The sequence below is a fragment of the Lepidothrix coronata genome, unplaced genomic scaffold, assembly GCF_001604755.1.
Source record: "Lepidothrix coronata isolate B3197 unplaced genomic scaffold, Lepidothrix_coronata-1.0 Scaffold84, whole genome shotgun sequence".
Lineage (NCBI taxonomy): Eukaryota > Metazoa > Chordata > Aves > Passeriformes > Pipridae > Lepidothrix > Lepidothrix coronata.
In genome coordinates, this window is record NW_016690264.1 from 3261698 (window position 1) to 3280664 (window position 18967).

Genomic DNA, 18967 nt, shown 5'->3' on the forward strand with positions numbered 1-18967 from the left:
CTTGGATAATGTGTATATGTGTGGGTATAAACTTCACATTAAACTCTGCAATATACAGAACTGTGTCTTTCATAGTGTTGCAAAGCTAACGTGGATCTTCATAGATCTTAAGATTTAAGGAAACATTCAGGTAAGACATGGTTCAAATAAAATCTTTTAAAATATTTAGTTTTACGTACACATACTATTGATTTGAAACTGTACTCCACACACATTTTGCAAGGGTTTACAATTCCCCTTCAAAGTAAATCCATTTTAAAATAGAAGTTTTTCATATTTATAACTGATAGCTATGCTGGGTAATGTATAATATTCAAAGAGATTTTATTCCTTTCTGGCTGTCATAGTTTACAGCAGCCGCTAAATAACTTACATTTCAGTGTTTTCTCCTGACAGCATATATTCTGCTGTTTGGGGTAAACTACCACAGAATATAAAATTCAGTTTTAGTATATCCATTTTATAGTTGTTTAATGACATCTGCTCTAACTGCAACTTAGCAATATGATTGATCTATGTGCCTTTACATTCACGACGGTTTCTCAGATTCATTAGTCAGTAACATGACTCTAATGAATCTGGAAATCAGACTAACAGGTAAGTGATGAAAAAAAAACTAGCTAAAAAAGTATTTTATATATAAAATATTACTCTGATACATAAATTCACTATTTAACATGATTATACCCTACCCTGCCTTGCAGAACATCACAGGTATTTCAAAATGAAAGATACACAGAAAGCTGCCTTCTGGTGGTGCTGTTGCCATAGATTCCACTAAAGGACAAAAATGTATAAAATGAATGAAAATTTGGAACAAAAATATTCCTTATTTATCTTTGAAAAACATAAGAGAAAGCAATAGATACTACTGATTTAAAGAATCAGAAAGATATAACCTGAAAACTCATGTAAGCATGAAACTTTAATCATTACAAGAATTTCAAGCTGTCCTTAATTTCTCAAACTACAATATGAGGATTATTTCCATTTCTTTTCTATACACTGCACTGCTAAAATCATTTGCCTACATAGCTGGAAGATGGCTACAAATATATATCTCTCTCTTTATATATCTTTAGATTTATAGTTTTTATATATATATACTTTTCTGCAGTTTGTAGATCTGATTTTTGATGGATTGAGATTTGCAAATTCTCTTGACTCAACTCCAGTGATGGTGGTACTAAAGACCAGTGACAAACAAATTTGCTTTTATTCTACAAATCTGTATTTTACATGATATATATATAAGGAATAAATATACATATAAGGAACACTTCTTTAAAAACTGGAGGCTGAAGAAATGATGAGATTACTAAGACTGAGGATTGAGAGCAGGCCTGTGGAGAGGGACATAAGAGGTGATTCTGCCCCACTGTGCTGCCCTTGTGAGACCCAACTTGGAGCACTGTGTTCACCTCTGGAATCCTCAGCACAGGATACACATGGACCTGTAGGAGTGGGTCCAGAAAAGGGCTCCAAAATTATCAGAGGGATGGAAGACCTGTCCTGAGGAGACATGCTGAGACAGTTGGGGTTTTCAGTCTGGAGAGGAGAAGGCTCTGGGAAGATCTTATTGCAGCCATCCAGTACCTAAAGGGGCCTTACAAGAAAGACGGGCACAGGTTTTTCAGCAGGGCCTGAAAATAGGACAAGGGGCAATGGTTTTAAATTAAAAGACGGTGGACTTAGACTAGATGCAAAGAAGAAATTTTTTACAATGAGGGTGGTGAGGCAGTGGCACAGGTTGCCCAGAGGAGCTGTGGCTGCCCCATCCCTGCAAGTTGGAGGGGGCCCTAAGCAACCTGGTCTAGTGGAAGGAGTCCTTGCCCATGGCAGGAGGGTTGGATTAGATGATCTTTGAAGGTCCCTTCCAACCCAAAGTATTCTATAAATCTATGATTCTATGTCTTACATCAAGAGCATGTATGGCAAAAGACCTTTTCATTTCAGCCAACCATTTGAACACTGGCACAGCATTGCTACATTCAGAGCCTTCTGAAATGTTTTATCAAAATATACTAAAATTTAACACCAGCATACCAAAAATTCCTTCAACTATTCTTTTAAAAACTTCTGTACAAAACCAGTTTGGGGTGATTAAATAATCACCTTCCTTAACAAATGTTTTTAATAATCTTCTTACATACTAAGGGTCTAGAAAGTGAATTATCACCCTCACATTGATACTCTGCATTTTTCTAAATATTGGAACAGAACTACATCAAGCAGTGTTAAAACACACAAGTCCATACTCAAAAAACTTGCATCAATCTATGAAGATCTGGTGGTCTGGTAGATATCTCAGAAAGGAAATATGAAGTGAAACAACAGATTTTGTGGACTATCTGACATTAAACTGTACAGAGTTCCTCTTTTTAAAGGAAGAGGTAAATGGATAGGGAAGACCTGGAAAGCTGAATTCCTTTATTATTGTAAGGGACTAAGTTGTTAGTCCTTATCTGAGAAAGATTAAGTTTGTTTTCTAAGTTCTCTCTTCTTGGAAATTAGGTTCTTACCATTTAATCTTAAAACCTCAATGTCTACCTTGCAAAATGCAGAGGAGAAACCTGACAAGGCTGTATGTGTAAGGCTACACCTACACTTCAGCCCAGCCAGATGAATGAAATGTGAAAAACTTCTCTCTCAAACAAAAATATCTTGCCTTTTACACTCAAATTATGTAGAGAAAGATGGTCATAAAGGAATGTTATGAAAAACTACAACTATATAAACTGCAATTTAAATTACTAACCTATTATATCTAAACACTTTTTTTAGCATGATGCTATTAGTGTGAAGCTACAGAAGCTGATCAAGGCAGTAAGATCAAAGAATTGTCTTTGCAGTCATACTGTGCTTCTCCAAATACTGGAGCAGTACATTTTACTTCAAAAGTTCATTTTGTTTTAGTCATGTAATTTGTATTAACCAAATCTGACATGTCTAAATATTCTTATCAATTTCCTTATAATTAAACTACTCAAAAATTAATAAGGCTGCTATTCGCTATGTTTAATTGAGTTCCATTTGTCTGGTCTTGCAGATTTACACCATGTTTGAGTCTATTTAGTGAATACTAAGAAAATGCATTGGAAATACAATTAAATCATGAAAATGTGCAATGTTGACATATCTCAAATAGTTAAAACCAACTAATGCTTCTCTGATCCTGCAAAATACTACTCTGTAAACCAAGTTTTTATTTGTACAATTACCCACCTACCAATACATCTCTTCTCATTTGAAACCTCCTTTTAACAATGTACCACAGAGTTCTAACTCTGTTGATCATTCACTATGGAAGATTGCTGCCACACGCCTCTATCTGGGCCTTGTAGAACCTTAGAGGTAATTGGCACCTAACATTTTAGAGCATTTACTCTCCAATAGTTTATATTGGGGCAACACAGATGTGTTTATTTTTCTAACACTGGATCTGCCTCTGAGAGTTGTTTTGTGTGCTTTACTTAAGCCACATTCATTGTTTATTATGGCTTCAACTATAATAAAATAACAGCTATATTGCTGATATATAAATGGAGTTTGAGGTTATCTAGTTTTACAGCAGCTCCTGCAAGTACCTTTATATAGTTCCTGAAGTTATTCTGTGATTTCATACATTCAGTACTTTTTGGTGGACTGTAACAAATACTCTGCTTCTTATATCAGTATTCTGTCACACAGTGTAGCTGTGTGTGATTTTGTGCCACTTTGTACCAGGACAAATAATGATACAAAGTGTAAAATACATAATGATCACATACTAAGTGCTCAGAACTATTGCAGCTTTTTGCTGCTGTTCTCCTACTTCAGTCCTTTAAACATTTAGCTTTTCACTATATGAAGCAATTATTTTCCATTACTCACACTGTAATGCAGCTGCTGACTGGTATATCTGGGTTTCATTCATTTTGGAACTATTTTTAAGTACTATATCACACACCTGCAGCTTGTCAGCCACTATTGTGACAAGCTGTACAGCCTACACAATTATTCAGGATTCTAGGAAGGAATATATATAAGATTTGCTCTTTATCCATGATGGTATTATAGAACCTGCTGGAAGTGCATGTGTCTCAGTAGCATGCTTTACTTGAAAAGTTCTAGAAGCCTTTGGTGATGATACCTTAAATTTCAATGCTATTCAAAGAAATTTTAATATTCAAGATCCTTGAGTCTCAGAATTGACAGAAACTATACAGAGAATATACTGTGAGTTTAGACTTACTGGTGGAAGTAAGGAGTTCCAGGATGCTGTATTATCATCGCTACTTGTACTTATGTTAACATTGCAGGTATCTATCTGTGATGTGCTCAGCCCATGTGAGATCCCAGTATCCCGTAATTCTTCATTTTGTTGTCTCCTCATGCTGGCCAGCATCTGCAGTTCAGATGAACTCAGCATATTTGAGTTGTTGTTTCTCCAGTCATACTCCTGTGAAATAAAATGGAAAAGTCAACAATATAGACAGGATCATGGAACAGAATAGATGAATGAAACAGAGACCTTGGAGAATCTCTTGGAGAATCTTCATGAAGCTACAATACTAAAAGAGAAACAAAATGTTTACTAGAAAAGATTGGTTAACAGATTTCTGTTCAACTATGAAGATTAAGTATATTTATATGTAATTACAGGAAGGAAGAACACCACAAACACTGCAGCTTGTCTCCTGTTTTTATTGCAGTTTGAATCCAGGGTGTTTGGTGAAGTTGCTGTTCCACTGCAGTAAAAACAGGAGACAAAAGCAGGCTTTAAGAAGTTCAAAAATCCAGCAGCTACAATTGCTCAAGCATTAAATGCAAATCTTGAAATAAATCAAATCACACAGTTATCACAGTATCATCAACACCATCAACATAACACTTAGTTATTGGTCAAGCATAACATAAAATTTCTCTGGAAAGCTACACATTAGCACTAAATTTCAGAAGTTATTTTGGCAATTTGCTACTGTATAAATTTTCAAATAAACTTCACTGTCTTTTTGTTTTTCTTTATATCCATTGGTTGAATTGTTAATGTAACTGTAATTGTCATATCAAATTTGATCTACAGGCCAAAAGCTGAAAACACATACTAACCATTTTTCAGTTCGTACTTAAGCCTCAGGTAAAACCTTACGATAAGATAGTTTAAGGTCACTCAACCTGCTGTGGCATCAACTTTGTTTAAAAAGCTCCTTTTTTAAGAAAAAATTTCCATTTTTTAAAAGGGTCCACATAGATTGCTGTTTCACAAAGGAACAGGTCTGATACTTGAGGTACCTAGTTTTGGTTTTGAATGAAACTACAAAGCATTTCTGCCTGAAAAGTGAATCCAAGCAGTGACCAGGACTTCAGATCAATGGAATATTGGCCAGTGGCCTGTGAGACACTATAATAGGACCCCAAAGAGGGACAGTGCTTTGATTCTAGTGGAGAGAATGGAGCTTTTAGACCAGGAGTGTACATGTTCCTGGCAGAAGGGATGATCCCACAGTCTGTTTTGCGGTGAGAAGGCACTGGGTAACTGAAGGCCTCAAGAACACATGCAGGTCAGCAGTACCAGTGATACAAACACTGCTGGCTTTTCCTGCTATTAATGCAGTGTGTATATGTTTTAGTGTGTCTTCTAGGGGTACAAAAGTCACTGTAGCACCAGAAGACATACAAAAGTATTACACACTGGAATTTTGATTACAACCTCCTGATCTTTCTTCCTATGTATATAACATACAAGGTACAGACAAGAGACGACAGAAGATACAAGGTATAAGAAGATGGTAGAAGCAGTTTGCACAGCTGCCACCCCTTTTTTACCTCTGGTTTTTGAGGTCCAAGCTTCATTCCTTACCAGTGTTATTAGTTCTACCATTTTCAATCCTAAAATAATACAAGGTATTTACTCTAGACCCTTTCTGAATGTCTGTGACTCGCTCAGTTACTATTAGTCATTTGTTCACTTTGTTACCCTCGGGAGCCCGCTTTGCTCTGATGTATCACTATTCTACCCGATCTACAGCTGCTTTTTTATTGATCTTACTGAAGATGCTGATTTCCTGTTAATTTTTCTATATATAGACCTTCTGCAGTTATTTGATTATTATAAGAGAAGCTTTGGCTTACCTTTCTTATCTCATATAACCAGCAATTGGCATGTAGTCATTAAACTGACAGCACGAACTGGAGGTCTGCAGCATAAAAGCCCTAACCATTGAAAGAACTTTATTCTCATTCTCTTTTTAATAAAAGCAAAACATTGCCCAAACCTGCTTGTCCTCTGCTTTACATCTATGAAGAAAAGTGCATAGATTTTTGGAATTTTTTACAGCATAATTCTAAACATGCTGATGTTTTTACCCTGCAGCTTATTTCCAACTGTCATTCTGCTTTCTTTTCTTGTAATGGTCTCATTCTGGAAATACCACATTCAGGAAGGAGAAGAGATGTCATGACAGCTTTCTGTGTTAAGCATCTCATTCAATAAACTCCTAATAAAGGAGAAAGAGTTTGGACTACTTATTCTTCAGATTCAGATTACTACTACCAAAAAGCCTCTTTACGAATTTTACTTTGTCTTAGTCGTTTTTCAAAGAGAGAATTTGAAAACTGAATTTGAAATTAAGTTCACTTTGTAATTTAGAAGAAACTTTTGATGTAAGAAGTAATTTTGCAATACTCGTAAATTTGTCTAAAATTAATATTTCATTTAGTAATTAAAAGCTTATCTCGTCTATTTGCATATCCTTCCCTTACAATAAAGTATTTTTATTAAGCACTTAAAACTTTTCCTAGATTGACAAAACCTGTTGTTTAAAGGATTTTTTTCATATATAATGACATTTGCATTCTTCTAGGTTCAAATGATTTGTTCAGAATTGTCTGAATGTAGTTATACGTGTGGAAAACTTTAATTACCAGCTATCTACATGCCCGCAATATTACCCAGAGGGCTATACTTCTTTCTTAATTAAAAATATTTGAACTTAATAATAGAGAACTCTATTAAAACATGAATAAAACATTGCAAGCAACCAGGTCCTTAAAGCGTATTAAGCAGCTGGCAAATCGATTTTAGGAAGAGTTGGTTAAGCATTTTTTTTCTTTACTAGTCCTCTGTACAAGCACAAAAAGGAGTGTCAAAGAACTCCAAGGAAGGGCTTCTGGATGGGAAAATTTTAATACTTGATCAAATCAAGTATGAGAGCTAAATCTGCCAGATACTTTAATCTTGTATTTTGTAGCAACAAAATGAGGTCTGTAGCTTTTGAGTTTCTATACATTGATAATAGGATTTGTTCTTGAAAAAAAATACTTACAAGCAACAAATTATAAGTGCAATATATTTACAGCTATAAGTGCAGTATGTTAATAACCCCACAGTCTAAATTAACAATCAACTATTAAAATCCACCTAGATAGTGTATATTTAGCTAAATTCTACAGGACAAAGTTGATGACTGCACTAACTTTTAGAAAAGTAACCAATGTATCATTTCACTTGTTATGGACAAATACATTTCAGTTATTATTAGTAACAAAAATAGTTGAATTTAAAGTGGAACAATTTTCCAAAACTGGAAGAAATCAGGAAACAAGAGAGGAATATATTTAATCATGAAACCATAAATAGTTACTGGAAAACAGAAAAATTAAATTCCTATAAATTATACTAGAAGGGAAAGGGAATGCAAAATACAAAAAAAGTTTGTTATACACTTATAGACAGATACTTGGATATGAACCTGTCTAAGAAACAGAGGATCAGATTATCAGTATCAACTGGGGGTTTCCTATCACTAAAAATTACCGAAACATTATCTTACTTCTTTCTTAATACAAAAGAACTCATGCATTGCATTCTTCCACATTTTCTACATCACTAGTGCCAATTCTAATGTCTTTTCCAGATCATAAATAGACAGAACATATGCTGCTATTCAGAAGAATTTCTCTGCTTTTTGATTTTTTTTTCCATTTTATAGTCCTTAAAATCACCAGCCACTGATATTTTTCATTACCATAAAGTCTCAGCACTGTTTCTGATTTTCACTTGTACTATTGTCTTTCATTCCCCTTGCTTCCCCCTAATCCACTTCCTTCCCAAAGGAAACCAGTCTCCACAACTCTCATGGAAGAGCATGTTCTGTTTTTATCAGAAAACCCCAAGGCCTTTACCAATCTGATAAGCTTCTTGCAGAATACAGGAAGAGATTTCCAGAATCCCCAGTCTGAGAGACATCTCATAGGACTGTGAGACACATAAACCCCAGTCCCTGCACCAGGACTAAAATAGATTCATTTCACAAAAAGCACTGAAGAATCAGTGGCATGTTGTGCCTTTCCCCATCACACAGAAAACACAAAGAAAAGCTGAACAAATGTTTTTCTAGACACTATTCTTTAATCTGGTGCCCCATTTGGTATGCTCCTCCTACCCCAATGCCCAGATTTCCCTACCCACTGCAGGGTGTCCACCCTCAGCAGCCAGAGCAGTCTAAAGTAGGCAAGGTAGAACCATTCAGCATGATGACCCTGCCCCAGCAGCCACATCCCTGTCCCATGGAAGTTGTCACTCCTGCTTCCCCCTTCACAGAGGCTGTCAAATCAGGTAACTAAAATTAACTGTATTGACAGGTCACAGAATTGCTACAGACTAAAATTCCCACAGCAGAATGACAGCACCCTCCCCTGCTGGGAATAGTGACTGCAGTATCCTACAGCAGATGAGACAAGCTACAAGGACAGAAAACACAATAATGATGGAAGATATCCATGCCCTTCATGCAAACGAGGCATATGTCATGTTCCAAGACATTACTGTAGGTAATTTTTTTCCAAAGAATGCATAACTGCTTCATAGAGCCCCCAAAAAAGAGAAGCATCTATTCTATTGGTCTCCAGAGGCATGCAATACCTGGTTCAAGATACTACAATACAAACCCCACTCTTACAATAATGATCATGCAGTAGTTTGATTCAACATTGCTGCATAAAAATGTCAAAAAAAATAATCACAGAACAGTAATCCTGGGAATAAAGACCATAAAACTCCTTGACCAGTAGAAGAGACAGCTGAAAGGGAATATGATATACAGCCATCAAGTAGGAAATGGCATAGGTAAGAATATTAATTAAAAAAAAAAAGATTATTCATTGTTTCTTACAACAAACAGAAGAATAAGAAAGCAGCAGTAAGGAGACAATGCATTCAAATAAATAAATGAAGATATGTATTTTTTCCTACAAATAACAGTTAAACTCTGAAATTCACTGTTACAAGGCAAAGGTCATACAGATACAAAAAGCAACTACAACAAATCTGTAGAAGAAAATTCCACCACCAGTTATTCACCTCAAAGACAACACCTTTCACTGAAGAAATTGCTAAATTAAGCACTGCTGGCAGGAAGCCTGCAGGGCATGCTGGTGAGATACTGCTGGATGTTCTCTGTCCTTGCACTGTTACTCTCCTCAGCCACTAAAACTGACTGCTGGACAGAAGATGTTGGCTATGGGAGTCTTTGGTCTCTTATCCACTGACATGACAAAAAAAAGCCTGTGGAAGAAGCCTGGCATGTTCCACTGCCAGATACTCAATAACAAATCTAATCCACTCATAGCATATTTAGAGGAGAGGTCACATGTCAGAAGACACGGATCTGCAATGACTCTAAGCCCAAAAGAATTCTATCAAAACCCATGGAACGTACTGGCTCATTTGTGTTTTACAGAATACACTTGATTCTTGCGCTCCAGTTCCCAATTCAAAGCACAGTATTATAAGCTGAAGACACAGGAATTAGCTATTAGAAAATACTTAAAACATAATTGTCTTTTCTTCCACAAAGAAAAAACTAGGAATAAACAACACCTTGGTGAATGTAGCAATTCCTTTAGCAGCCTGGTAATTCAGCTTGTGGCACAGCTTTGCTGCTGGCTCTCAATCACATAATTTATTATTGCTCAAGGCTGTCGCAGAGAGACTATGAAGTGCCCAGATTAACGCTCCTTCTATGGTCATTCGTTAATATATCAATTCAAAATCTGTCTATTTTCCTTAGCAATCGTTCAGGCCCAAACTGTTTTCTAACTCCCATATTTCCAAAATGTGAGTTGCTCAATGACAACTCTTTTTATCTATAAACCACTGTGATTTGTTTTATTTGGAGTATTATTCTGTGTGCTACAAAAACCTACAAAATCAACTTTCAACAGATAGAGCTCAGTAAATGCTGTTATGATGAAACCAGAATATGTCTGGATGAAAGATGTACTATTAATTACTTAATGCAAATGAGTATATCTAATATAGCTTCTCTATACGATCTAGTAATTTAATTTCAAAGTAAAAATCACTTACACAAGTCTGTGCTGTCAGACATGAATTTTCTTTTGAGATTTTCTTGAGAGACATTTTACTGATGGATCTTTCTAATTGATCAGAAACTCCTTCATATCTTTCAGTTTTTTCAGATCCATTTCTAATTGCTTTAAAGAATTTAGATTTACTTTGAGTTGGAGAAAGAGAAAGGATAGGCTTCAAGCTTCTCTGAGAGCTAATAGAATCTGTTTTTCTCACAGTGGAACTCTGTGGGTTTGGTAAGATGGTCTCATCGAGGTTATGTTTGCTGTGTTCCTTATTCTTCCAGTATCCAGTTTTCCACAACATCTTTTTTAATGAGATCTCTTTAAAAACTGCTGAATCAGATGTTCCTTGTCTACAGTGGCTGATCTCAAGGTTCCCAGTACCCTGGATGAGTCCATTGCTGTCATCCTAAATTTAGGAAACAAAGCAAGGGCAGTTGGCTCCCTCTCATCATCACACAATTCGGTTTTACATAACCTTAAAACATTTCAAAAATCTCTCTTTAATCTCTGCTTTCTAATTCTAATTTTGCAAGGATTCTGAAAAACAGATGCTTTTCCTGGCAACTACACTGACAATACCATAAACATATTCTTACATCTCAAATAAATTACTATTTTCAAAATGTTGTCCCAAATTTAGATTGCTGGTAATCTCCCAAACCTGTGTCTTACCTGATAATTATAATTTCAATAAAATTTATTAAAACTGTAAACCAAAACTAAGCAAAGAGTCCTCAACAATGATGTCTTTCCATTGAATTATTAATATTCCACATTTTCACATTGCATCTTCAACTTAAATGTAGAAGGAATAACTCCTGCTGAGATCACTTTGCTCACCTCTGGTAATCATATGGTACAGAATATCATATTCATTACCATTTGAATATAGTTTAAGAATTTTAGAGGTTAATCTGTTAACCTTATATTCGTGCTTCTAACAACGTCTCCGCAAATCATCTCATGAATCAAGTGTACGAAGTTCACTCATACCCCATCTCAACAACAAACAGCAGGACTGAACAGATGGGACGAAAAATAACGGGGAAGCACATCTAGTGTTTGCCTCAATGTTCCTGCTCTCAAGGAAGAAAGGATGAGAGAGGCCTCATCTTCGTCTCACGACGCTGCTCCTCTGCCATATGCTACCACACAGGATGTGAGGCAGTATATATTACAGGATTCAGCAAGACACTGAAATGTCATCTGCTGTGTTGCCTCTCACAGCCACGTGCAGTCCTACTGCACGGGAAAGTGATGCAAGTTTGTTACTGACTTCAGTGAGTCCAGGATTGCACAGAATGAAAAGTACATTCAAGAAGATAATAACTCAATTTTATTAATATAGATATTTTGGAAGTTTATACTTAATTCCCTCAGTTATTTCCTTGAATTAGGAATCGGTTCTTTCCTCTTTTTCATGGATTTTTATTTTCCATGTTATCTTAAAGTCTGTGCAATAAAACCCACATAAAGTTAGGTTAACTCAGGATGAAAGATTAGTAAAGCAAACACTGTATTTTTTTCCCCCATATTAGAGACAAATGAGTAACTTTGATTTATCTGAAGCTTAAAACCCTCACACCTTTCCATGTCTCTTTAGGCATACCTATTTAGGTTCTAGAATAATTTGTTAAATACTAAACCATGAAATGGTGCCAGAAACATCTCTAAAGTTTGCTTGATTAACTACAGTGCAGCATATGTAAACTGAAGATGGGAATGATTTTCCTGAGGAATTAGCACTTCCACTGATGTATTGTATACCTTGAAAGGACATGCAGATGGGCAGTTCTGGATACATAAAACTGGTTTCTCTTGCTGGGTTGTAATTTTAAGATGATCATTCTAATGACTCCAAAGGGCCCCCTACTAGGAGCAGATGGGATATAGTTTCTTGATACACTCAATAGTGAGGTATCAGTGAAATTATCTATTGCCTTTGTAAGGGTACATTATCATATTTAATCTTATTTCTTTATTCTTTGAAATATTTTATTTGTTCATTGAAGGCTTCACAGAAGCACTGGTCTATTACACTTAAAACAGCATTTTTGACAGCGCTATGTGGTATGTGGTCACACCTGCCACAGTTGCATAACTCTTGCAATCACTGAGTTCTTGGTTTTGCTCTGGGGTTGGCACAATCCATAAAGGCTGCCATGACAAGCTTAATCATACAAAGTCACTGAGAGAAATCTGAGCTGAAAGCATGGACATTTAGGTAATTACAAAATAAGTCACTTGATGGTGAATGGTTCCAACAGAAGAAATTTTTATCCTTTACTGATTCTTTGAGTCTGATAATTAAAAAACAGCATTGAACTATTTCAGTGACTAATTATTAACACTAAAGGGAATTTATACATACTTGTTGTTTTCAGTTAGTAAAAATTTCTTCTCCAAAAGCCAAAAGTTACATAAACTGTCTAATTCTAGCAGAGTTATTGTGTGTATCTTACGGATCTCAGTACATGCAACACAGAGAGAGTCAATGTCCACTTAACTGAAGGAAACGGTGACATAAACTGAAGGAAAACTTTTGGCCTTTTAATAAGTCTGACATATTTAAATTAAAAAGGTATGCAAAATCTTCTTATTTGTTTTAATTAAAAAAAAAGGAATAGTTTTACTTATATTTTCCAGGAGAAAAGCAATTTATGCTCACATCCAATTATTTAAATTGTAGGTCGAGATATCTATTTTATTTGTTGTAATTCAAGAGCATGTACGTATCCATGTGCGTCATACACAAACATAGTTTATTCGAATTTCAGAGGAAGTTGTAATCATGATTACTGGAAACAATAATAGTGTAAGTTTAACATATATTTTAAAAAACCCCAACACTGCAGGATTCAGCATAACTTGGTAAAATAAATATTTTGTCATATAAGTGAAGTAAACTGAGAAATGTCATGGTTGGGCTAAGAATGGTGGTAATTTTGCAAAGATACCTTAAACTGTGTTAAACCAGATAGAATTAAGTTAGCTATCATGGCTCTTCCAAGATCCTCTTTCCTGTATTTCCTAGGCTTGAAATAAAACTGTTTTCCATTTCACCTCAGTACTGCAAAGTAGAGCACTCTGAATATGAAATGTATCCAAACTATCAATATAAAGCTGACTTCAAGAAGCAACACAAAATGTATCTATACAAGGAAGAGGATGAATATGGGAAAAATATGACTGCTAAGTAATTTGTTGGTTCAGTGGCTTCTTTCACATGAAAGAAAGGCTTAACTATGAATTACTAATGCAGTAGACTCAGAAAAACAAACTCTTGATAATTTGTTAGCATGCCTAAATTTGTTTAATGTAATTCTAGCTCTAATGCATCTTCAGCTGCAGTGCTGATATTATTTAATGCAGTTCACATCCAAAGACAATTAATGAAACAAGAGCTGTTCCCTACCACATCTCTGGTACATAATCAAAGAAAAACTTTTAGTTTATGTCATACCTAAATTTTTTAAAGGAAGACAGGGGTCCTCTATCACTCTCTTGCATCAACCCTCTAGAATGGCCAATAATGTGTCCCAATGTTCTTCTTTTGCTGTAAAAGCAAGAGTACTTGGCTACTGCTTTCTCTTTGTGTGCTTGGCATGGGATCTGTATAGATCTATATAAACATATAAAAAAATGTTTCTTTTCTTTTTATTAATTTTATTGCTGAAAGATTTCCACATTGCAACAGAATTAAAGTTGGTGATGCTGACACAGCTCAGACAGGATATAAAGCAGAAATACCAATAATCAACGGGTATTCAAAAGCTGAAATTTCTTAATTCACTTTCAACAATGTCAGTGAGCAAAAATAGTCTCCACTTACAGTTTTAAAATGCACAATGAAGTCTTATTTACTGCACTCATAAGCAACCATAATGGACTTGCATCTCACCCAAATCTATGATGCAATCTATGATTTTTGAGTAATGATGCACAATTCTCACATCTCTCTGCTAGCACAGGGGCTGACAGACAGTTGGGTTTCTTTTGTTCACTTTTTACACATGGTACACCTGCAGTTTCACTCCTGTATCCAGTTAGACACAGCAACCTGACAAAGACAAATCTACCTGTAGGTATATGGGGAAAAGATGATTTATCCTCTGTCTAGCTTGAAGACAGAATCTCATCCTAAGAGTTTTAGGATGAAGACTGCTTTATCAAGAATTACAGGTACAAAGTGGCCTACCTCTTCACTGCTGTCAGTTCCTTGGAAGTTATCTGGTGTTTTCTCATGTACTCTGTTACTGTCTGGCTCCAAATCCAAAGGGAAAACATAACGTTCTGGTGACATATTTGGAGACTTCCCGTGAGGAGCTGATCGAGGTCTTGATGAAAATGTGAAAATCTCTTTATTATTCACTTGCTGATCACCTGTTTCACTGCTGTGATGTTCAACAGAGGCATTCTGGGGTGAGTTTAAATTATGGCAGGCTGAATCTTCAGTAGCTATGAACTGCTCACTCCTATCCAACCGAATACTCTCAGTGAAACTTCCTGGAAACTCCCATTCATCTGAAACACACAATGTTTATTTCAATGCCAAATATGTAAATTGTGTGACACCTTGATCATGCTTATTTTCTGGGGAAGTTGGACAGCAAAGTAAGTTCTTCTAGTACAGAAACATTTTGCTTATCAGATTTATACAGCTGGAAGAGTCACAAGAATGCAATAAAAAAGATCAGGCTGCTTTCAAAGTGCAGCAAGGTTAATCCAAACATTTTAGATCACAAGCAAAAAGTACACAGGCTTTGGTACACGACATGTAGGCCTGCAATTTGCAAACCTGAAACTATTTAGCTGCCAAGATTTGAGACCTGGAACTGAATTTTATTCTAGGAAAGCATAATTGTATTAAATTTGGCCATTGAACTTTTTCTATAGGCATTTTTTTTGTGGCTGACATTTAAAAAATAAACACACATTGGTGGAAAGTTCATAACATTACAATCTGCTGCTTCTTTATGGCTGAAATTCTACACTTTCTTTTACATCTAGAACTTATGGTTTAAATCTCAATTTCAAACTACTGCTCTGATGAAAAATAGTGTGACATAAAAAAGGTATGAAGATATCTGTTTCACCAAGTTTCCCTGAATACAGTCATTACTAATCTGACAATTTTAAAACAAATAATAAAGTCCAGAAATGGATTTAAAGATTGAGTGCGCCAGATACACATGAAAAGACCATTTTTATATTCTTATTGTTAACTTATATTTTACTGTTTGGAATGATGGTATAGAAAAAGGTGTCAATTTGATTGATTAAAACCAGTCTCAAATAGCATCTGAGAAAAGGAGAATTGCTCAAGTATACAATACTCCCTTATCTTCATTAAAGGTAGTGTGGTGTGGATTATTCACTAAATATTGAAACTTTCTGGCTCCATAAAATGAAGTTATCATCAACCATACAAAAAAAGCCACAATAAAAAAATACTAAAAATGTAATAATAAAGTAACTCTGCAATAATAAAATGCTTGCCATCACAGAAGACAGTAGATTTACTCTGGTATTTTAGTTTTAGTTTTGTTAAAGTTACCACTTCAGGCAGATTCAGCAGCTTGGGGGGGTGAGTGTGAAGTGTGAACCACCATAAATGAAGGCAAGAGAAAGAAGAATGAGATGCCAGAAGAAACAGCTGTCTTCTTACTGGGTGCTGTGATTTTTCCAGTTTACTGAAGACAGCTAGTAAAGCTACCAAACTCCAGTTAATATTCAGGAATCAGTGAAAAGTACTTGCCACATTTTTCAAAACAACAACAACAAAATCTTCAAAACTTACCTGGCTAAGAAAAGGTTTGTATTTTTTCCTCTCTCAGCACCCTGCAGCCTTCTGACCAGTCTGGCACCCACCATTCCACATTTCAGTGTAGATACATTTTACTAGGTTTCAATGGCAGTGGCTTGACTAAGACCAAGTGTATATATAACACACATTTCTTTAGTATTCAGAAGGTCTTTTCCCGGTCATGAAATTAGATTTGACAAGTATCTTGCTGCCTTCGCAGTTTTCAAACACCCACAGCTCAGACCACTGTAACAAGCCCTCTAAAGGTGTGGTTTCACGTTTAGTGTACAACCTACTTCAGGAGAATTTGCTAATTCTTATGCACAAAGGACTGTGAATGAGTAGAGGAGTGGCTTAATTTTTATTTTGGCCTACTGACTTAATAACAACCAACTTCCCTAACTGCAGTCTCAACTGTTCTATTCTCATTCTAGAATAACTTCTAATGCTGTTTATTTGCAGACAGAGTTACAGATAAAATTTTGTAATGAATTCTGAAGCAAAAAAAAGGTGATAAATCACTTGCTCTTTGAGATTTTAAGTCAATTCTAAATGAAGTTTCAAAACATGGAAAAGAAAGCTTAAGTGACAGTTTTTGTCAAGTGTTTAGAGAACAGGAGGCAATTAGAGCCTTACACTCCTGAATCTGCCTCAGACATCCAAAAACTTCTTACATATCACTTTACTCAACATAGTGAGTAATGTCTTGTCTGAATAAAAAGTATTCCAGAAATATAAAGAACTACTTTAAAAGACTTAGTATCAGGATAATATTTAACCTGAATATTCTACCTTTTTAGTCTAAGCCTCCCTGAAAAGAACAACATTCATTTCCAGAGATGTTGAAGAAATACACTTGAGTTAGGAATAAGTTAAATGTAAATATTAGTTTGCATAACACACTACTTAATGAAATATGAGGGGGAAGACAGAAAAGTCTGTAAGGCTTTAAGATGACATTTTATGGTGGTTACAGAGTTCAGCAACTTCTGTAACTTCTTGTATAGTCTACGGGGAGTTTTGGACCAAACAAAATCCCATTACCTCTCCAACAAAAACTCTACTACAATTTCTTTTTAACTCAGCATTTCCATGTCAATTGTAACAAATAATTTGGAGTACTTTCTCAGCAAAATATGCAAACTACTATGTAATCACAACATTGCAGCAAACAACATAAATGCAAGAATGATCACCTTAACATCTAATTAGCTCTTCTACATAGTCAGACTTATGCTAAAGCTTCTAATTGCAGCCTAACATTTTAATGAAGGTTTCAGCATTGAATAAATAAGATTGGCATAAACAATGTTTACTCACTTTATTTTTTCCCCTTGGTTAAAAATAATTTACCTTGGTAAAGGTACAGCACACCTGTCACAGAAGACATGCTGATTTAAGGTTATAATAAATCTAAGAGACATTATTATAAATAGCAATGCCTAACCCCTAAGGTAATAAGAGCAATCACTTACGAAAGCTCCCCTACCCCCAACAAGTTTAAATTAATATTTACTCAAGCTAATGGCAGAACAAGTGTAGTGCTGCTCCAAGATCTCCACAGGCTATGGCTGCACAGGGTTCAAGAATATTAAATGTCTGATGATAAGAGTAGTGTATGATGGATTCTCGTTGATACAAATTGCTTTGACCACAGTGTAAAAGAGGAGCCAGAAACCATGGAAGCTTGTACTTGCTTGGGGAATGTGGTTTTGTTCCAAGGACTTGTCATAGGTTTATGTAAATTTACACTTTGTCAGAAATGGCAGGACTATGATTTTGGCTGAGTCATCACCACTGAGCCAGACTTGTGGTTGTTCACTTTGGGGCAAGATCAGTTGGGAGTTTCCTCACTAGAAGATCTATCCTGAGCATTATGGGGTTGCAATCTTGACAATGCATGAAATACAGCTACAACTCAAGTTATCACAGAAATCATAATTTCTTTGCTTTTATTAGACAGGTATTTGTTTTTAAAATGTGAGTGCAAATAAATCCTGTACTACGGGATAAAGAAATCATTAAGTTATCTACAAACAATTAGATAACTTCATATATTGAAAAGAAACTGAAATCTGCAAACTGAGCTACAAGTGACAGGCAATGAAAATACGGGGAAAGAAGTTTGCAGAATTGTACCTTACAAACTGACATCATGCATTTATTTGCCTGTACACACAACTAAGACTACATAGAAACAGTTTTCATTCTTGCAAACAGAAACAGCAAAAGGGCAGAGCTTATACACAGCTTTCTTCCTCAGTTCTCTGCTTCTGAATTTACAAGAGGGCATTTAGACATGCCAGTCTACTGCCCTAAGTCTGTCTTTTCATATCACTTATATTTACATAAAATAAGAAGTGTTGATTCAATTTTCTGAAATTCTAGCCCTAGATAAAGACCTTGGTGTTCTAGATGAACAAGTTAAGACTTGTGACTCCTGGTCCAGAGTCCTCAAAATTCAGGTAAACAGGAAGCAATCAAAAAATTCTCCAGAAGGTTCTACTTGCCTGAACATCTTGAATCTCTTTCAGTCAAATTATGATACCCAAAATAGCAATTACTGACACTGTCTTAGTATATAATTGCTTCTAAACATCCTCAAAGAATAAACCAAATGGAAATCACTCATATTGTGAAGGAAAATCTCGTTGGTCAATTTTGAGCACATTTGAGTAGTCTGACCACTTTTCAAATTGGTGGCTATGCCTTTTAACAGAAAGTAACACTACTTTTTCATAGAGAGAAGGGCTACTTTTGCCACAAGAAAGTACTTCCCAGACACAGGCAGAGCAAGTTGAT

General features: G+C 35.5%; 1 protein-coding gene across 3 annotated transcripts in view; it reads right to left on the minus strand.

Moving 5' to 3' along the window:
- CUNH3orf67 (chromosome unknown C3orf67 homolog) overlaps positions 1-18967 on the minus strand; it is a 72279-nt gene that overhangs the window by 18622 nt on the left and 34690 nt on the right. For 2 of the 3 annotated variants that reach the window (XR_001875742.1, XM_017820502.1), the window contains exons 13-15: positions 14558-14883; positions 10352-10765; positions 4235-4441 (exon numbers count right to left, since the gene is read on the minus strand). Coding sequence is in view for 2 of the 3 variants with exons in the window: in XM_017820502.1 (XP_017675991.1) it covers positions 4235-4441; positions 10352-10765; positions 14558-14883 (947 nt within the window). In the remaining variant the exon portion in view is untranslated. The remainder of the gene's footprint in view (positions 1-4234; positions 4442-10351; positions 10766-14557; positions 14884-18967) is intronic. The other variant, XM_017820503.1, reaches the window with a different exon arrangement.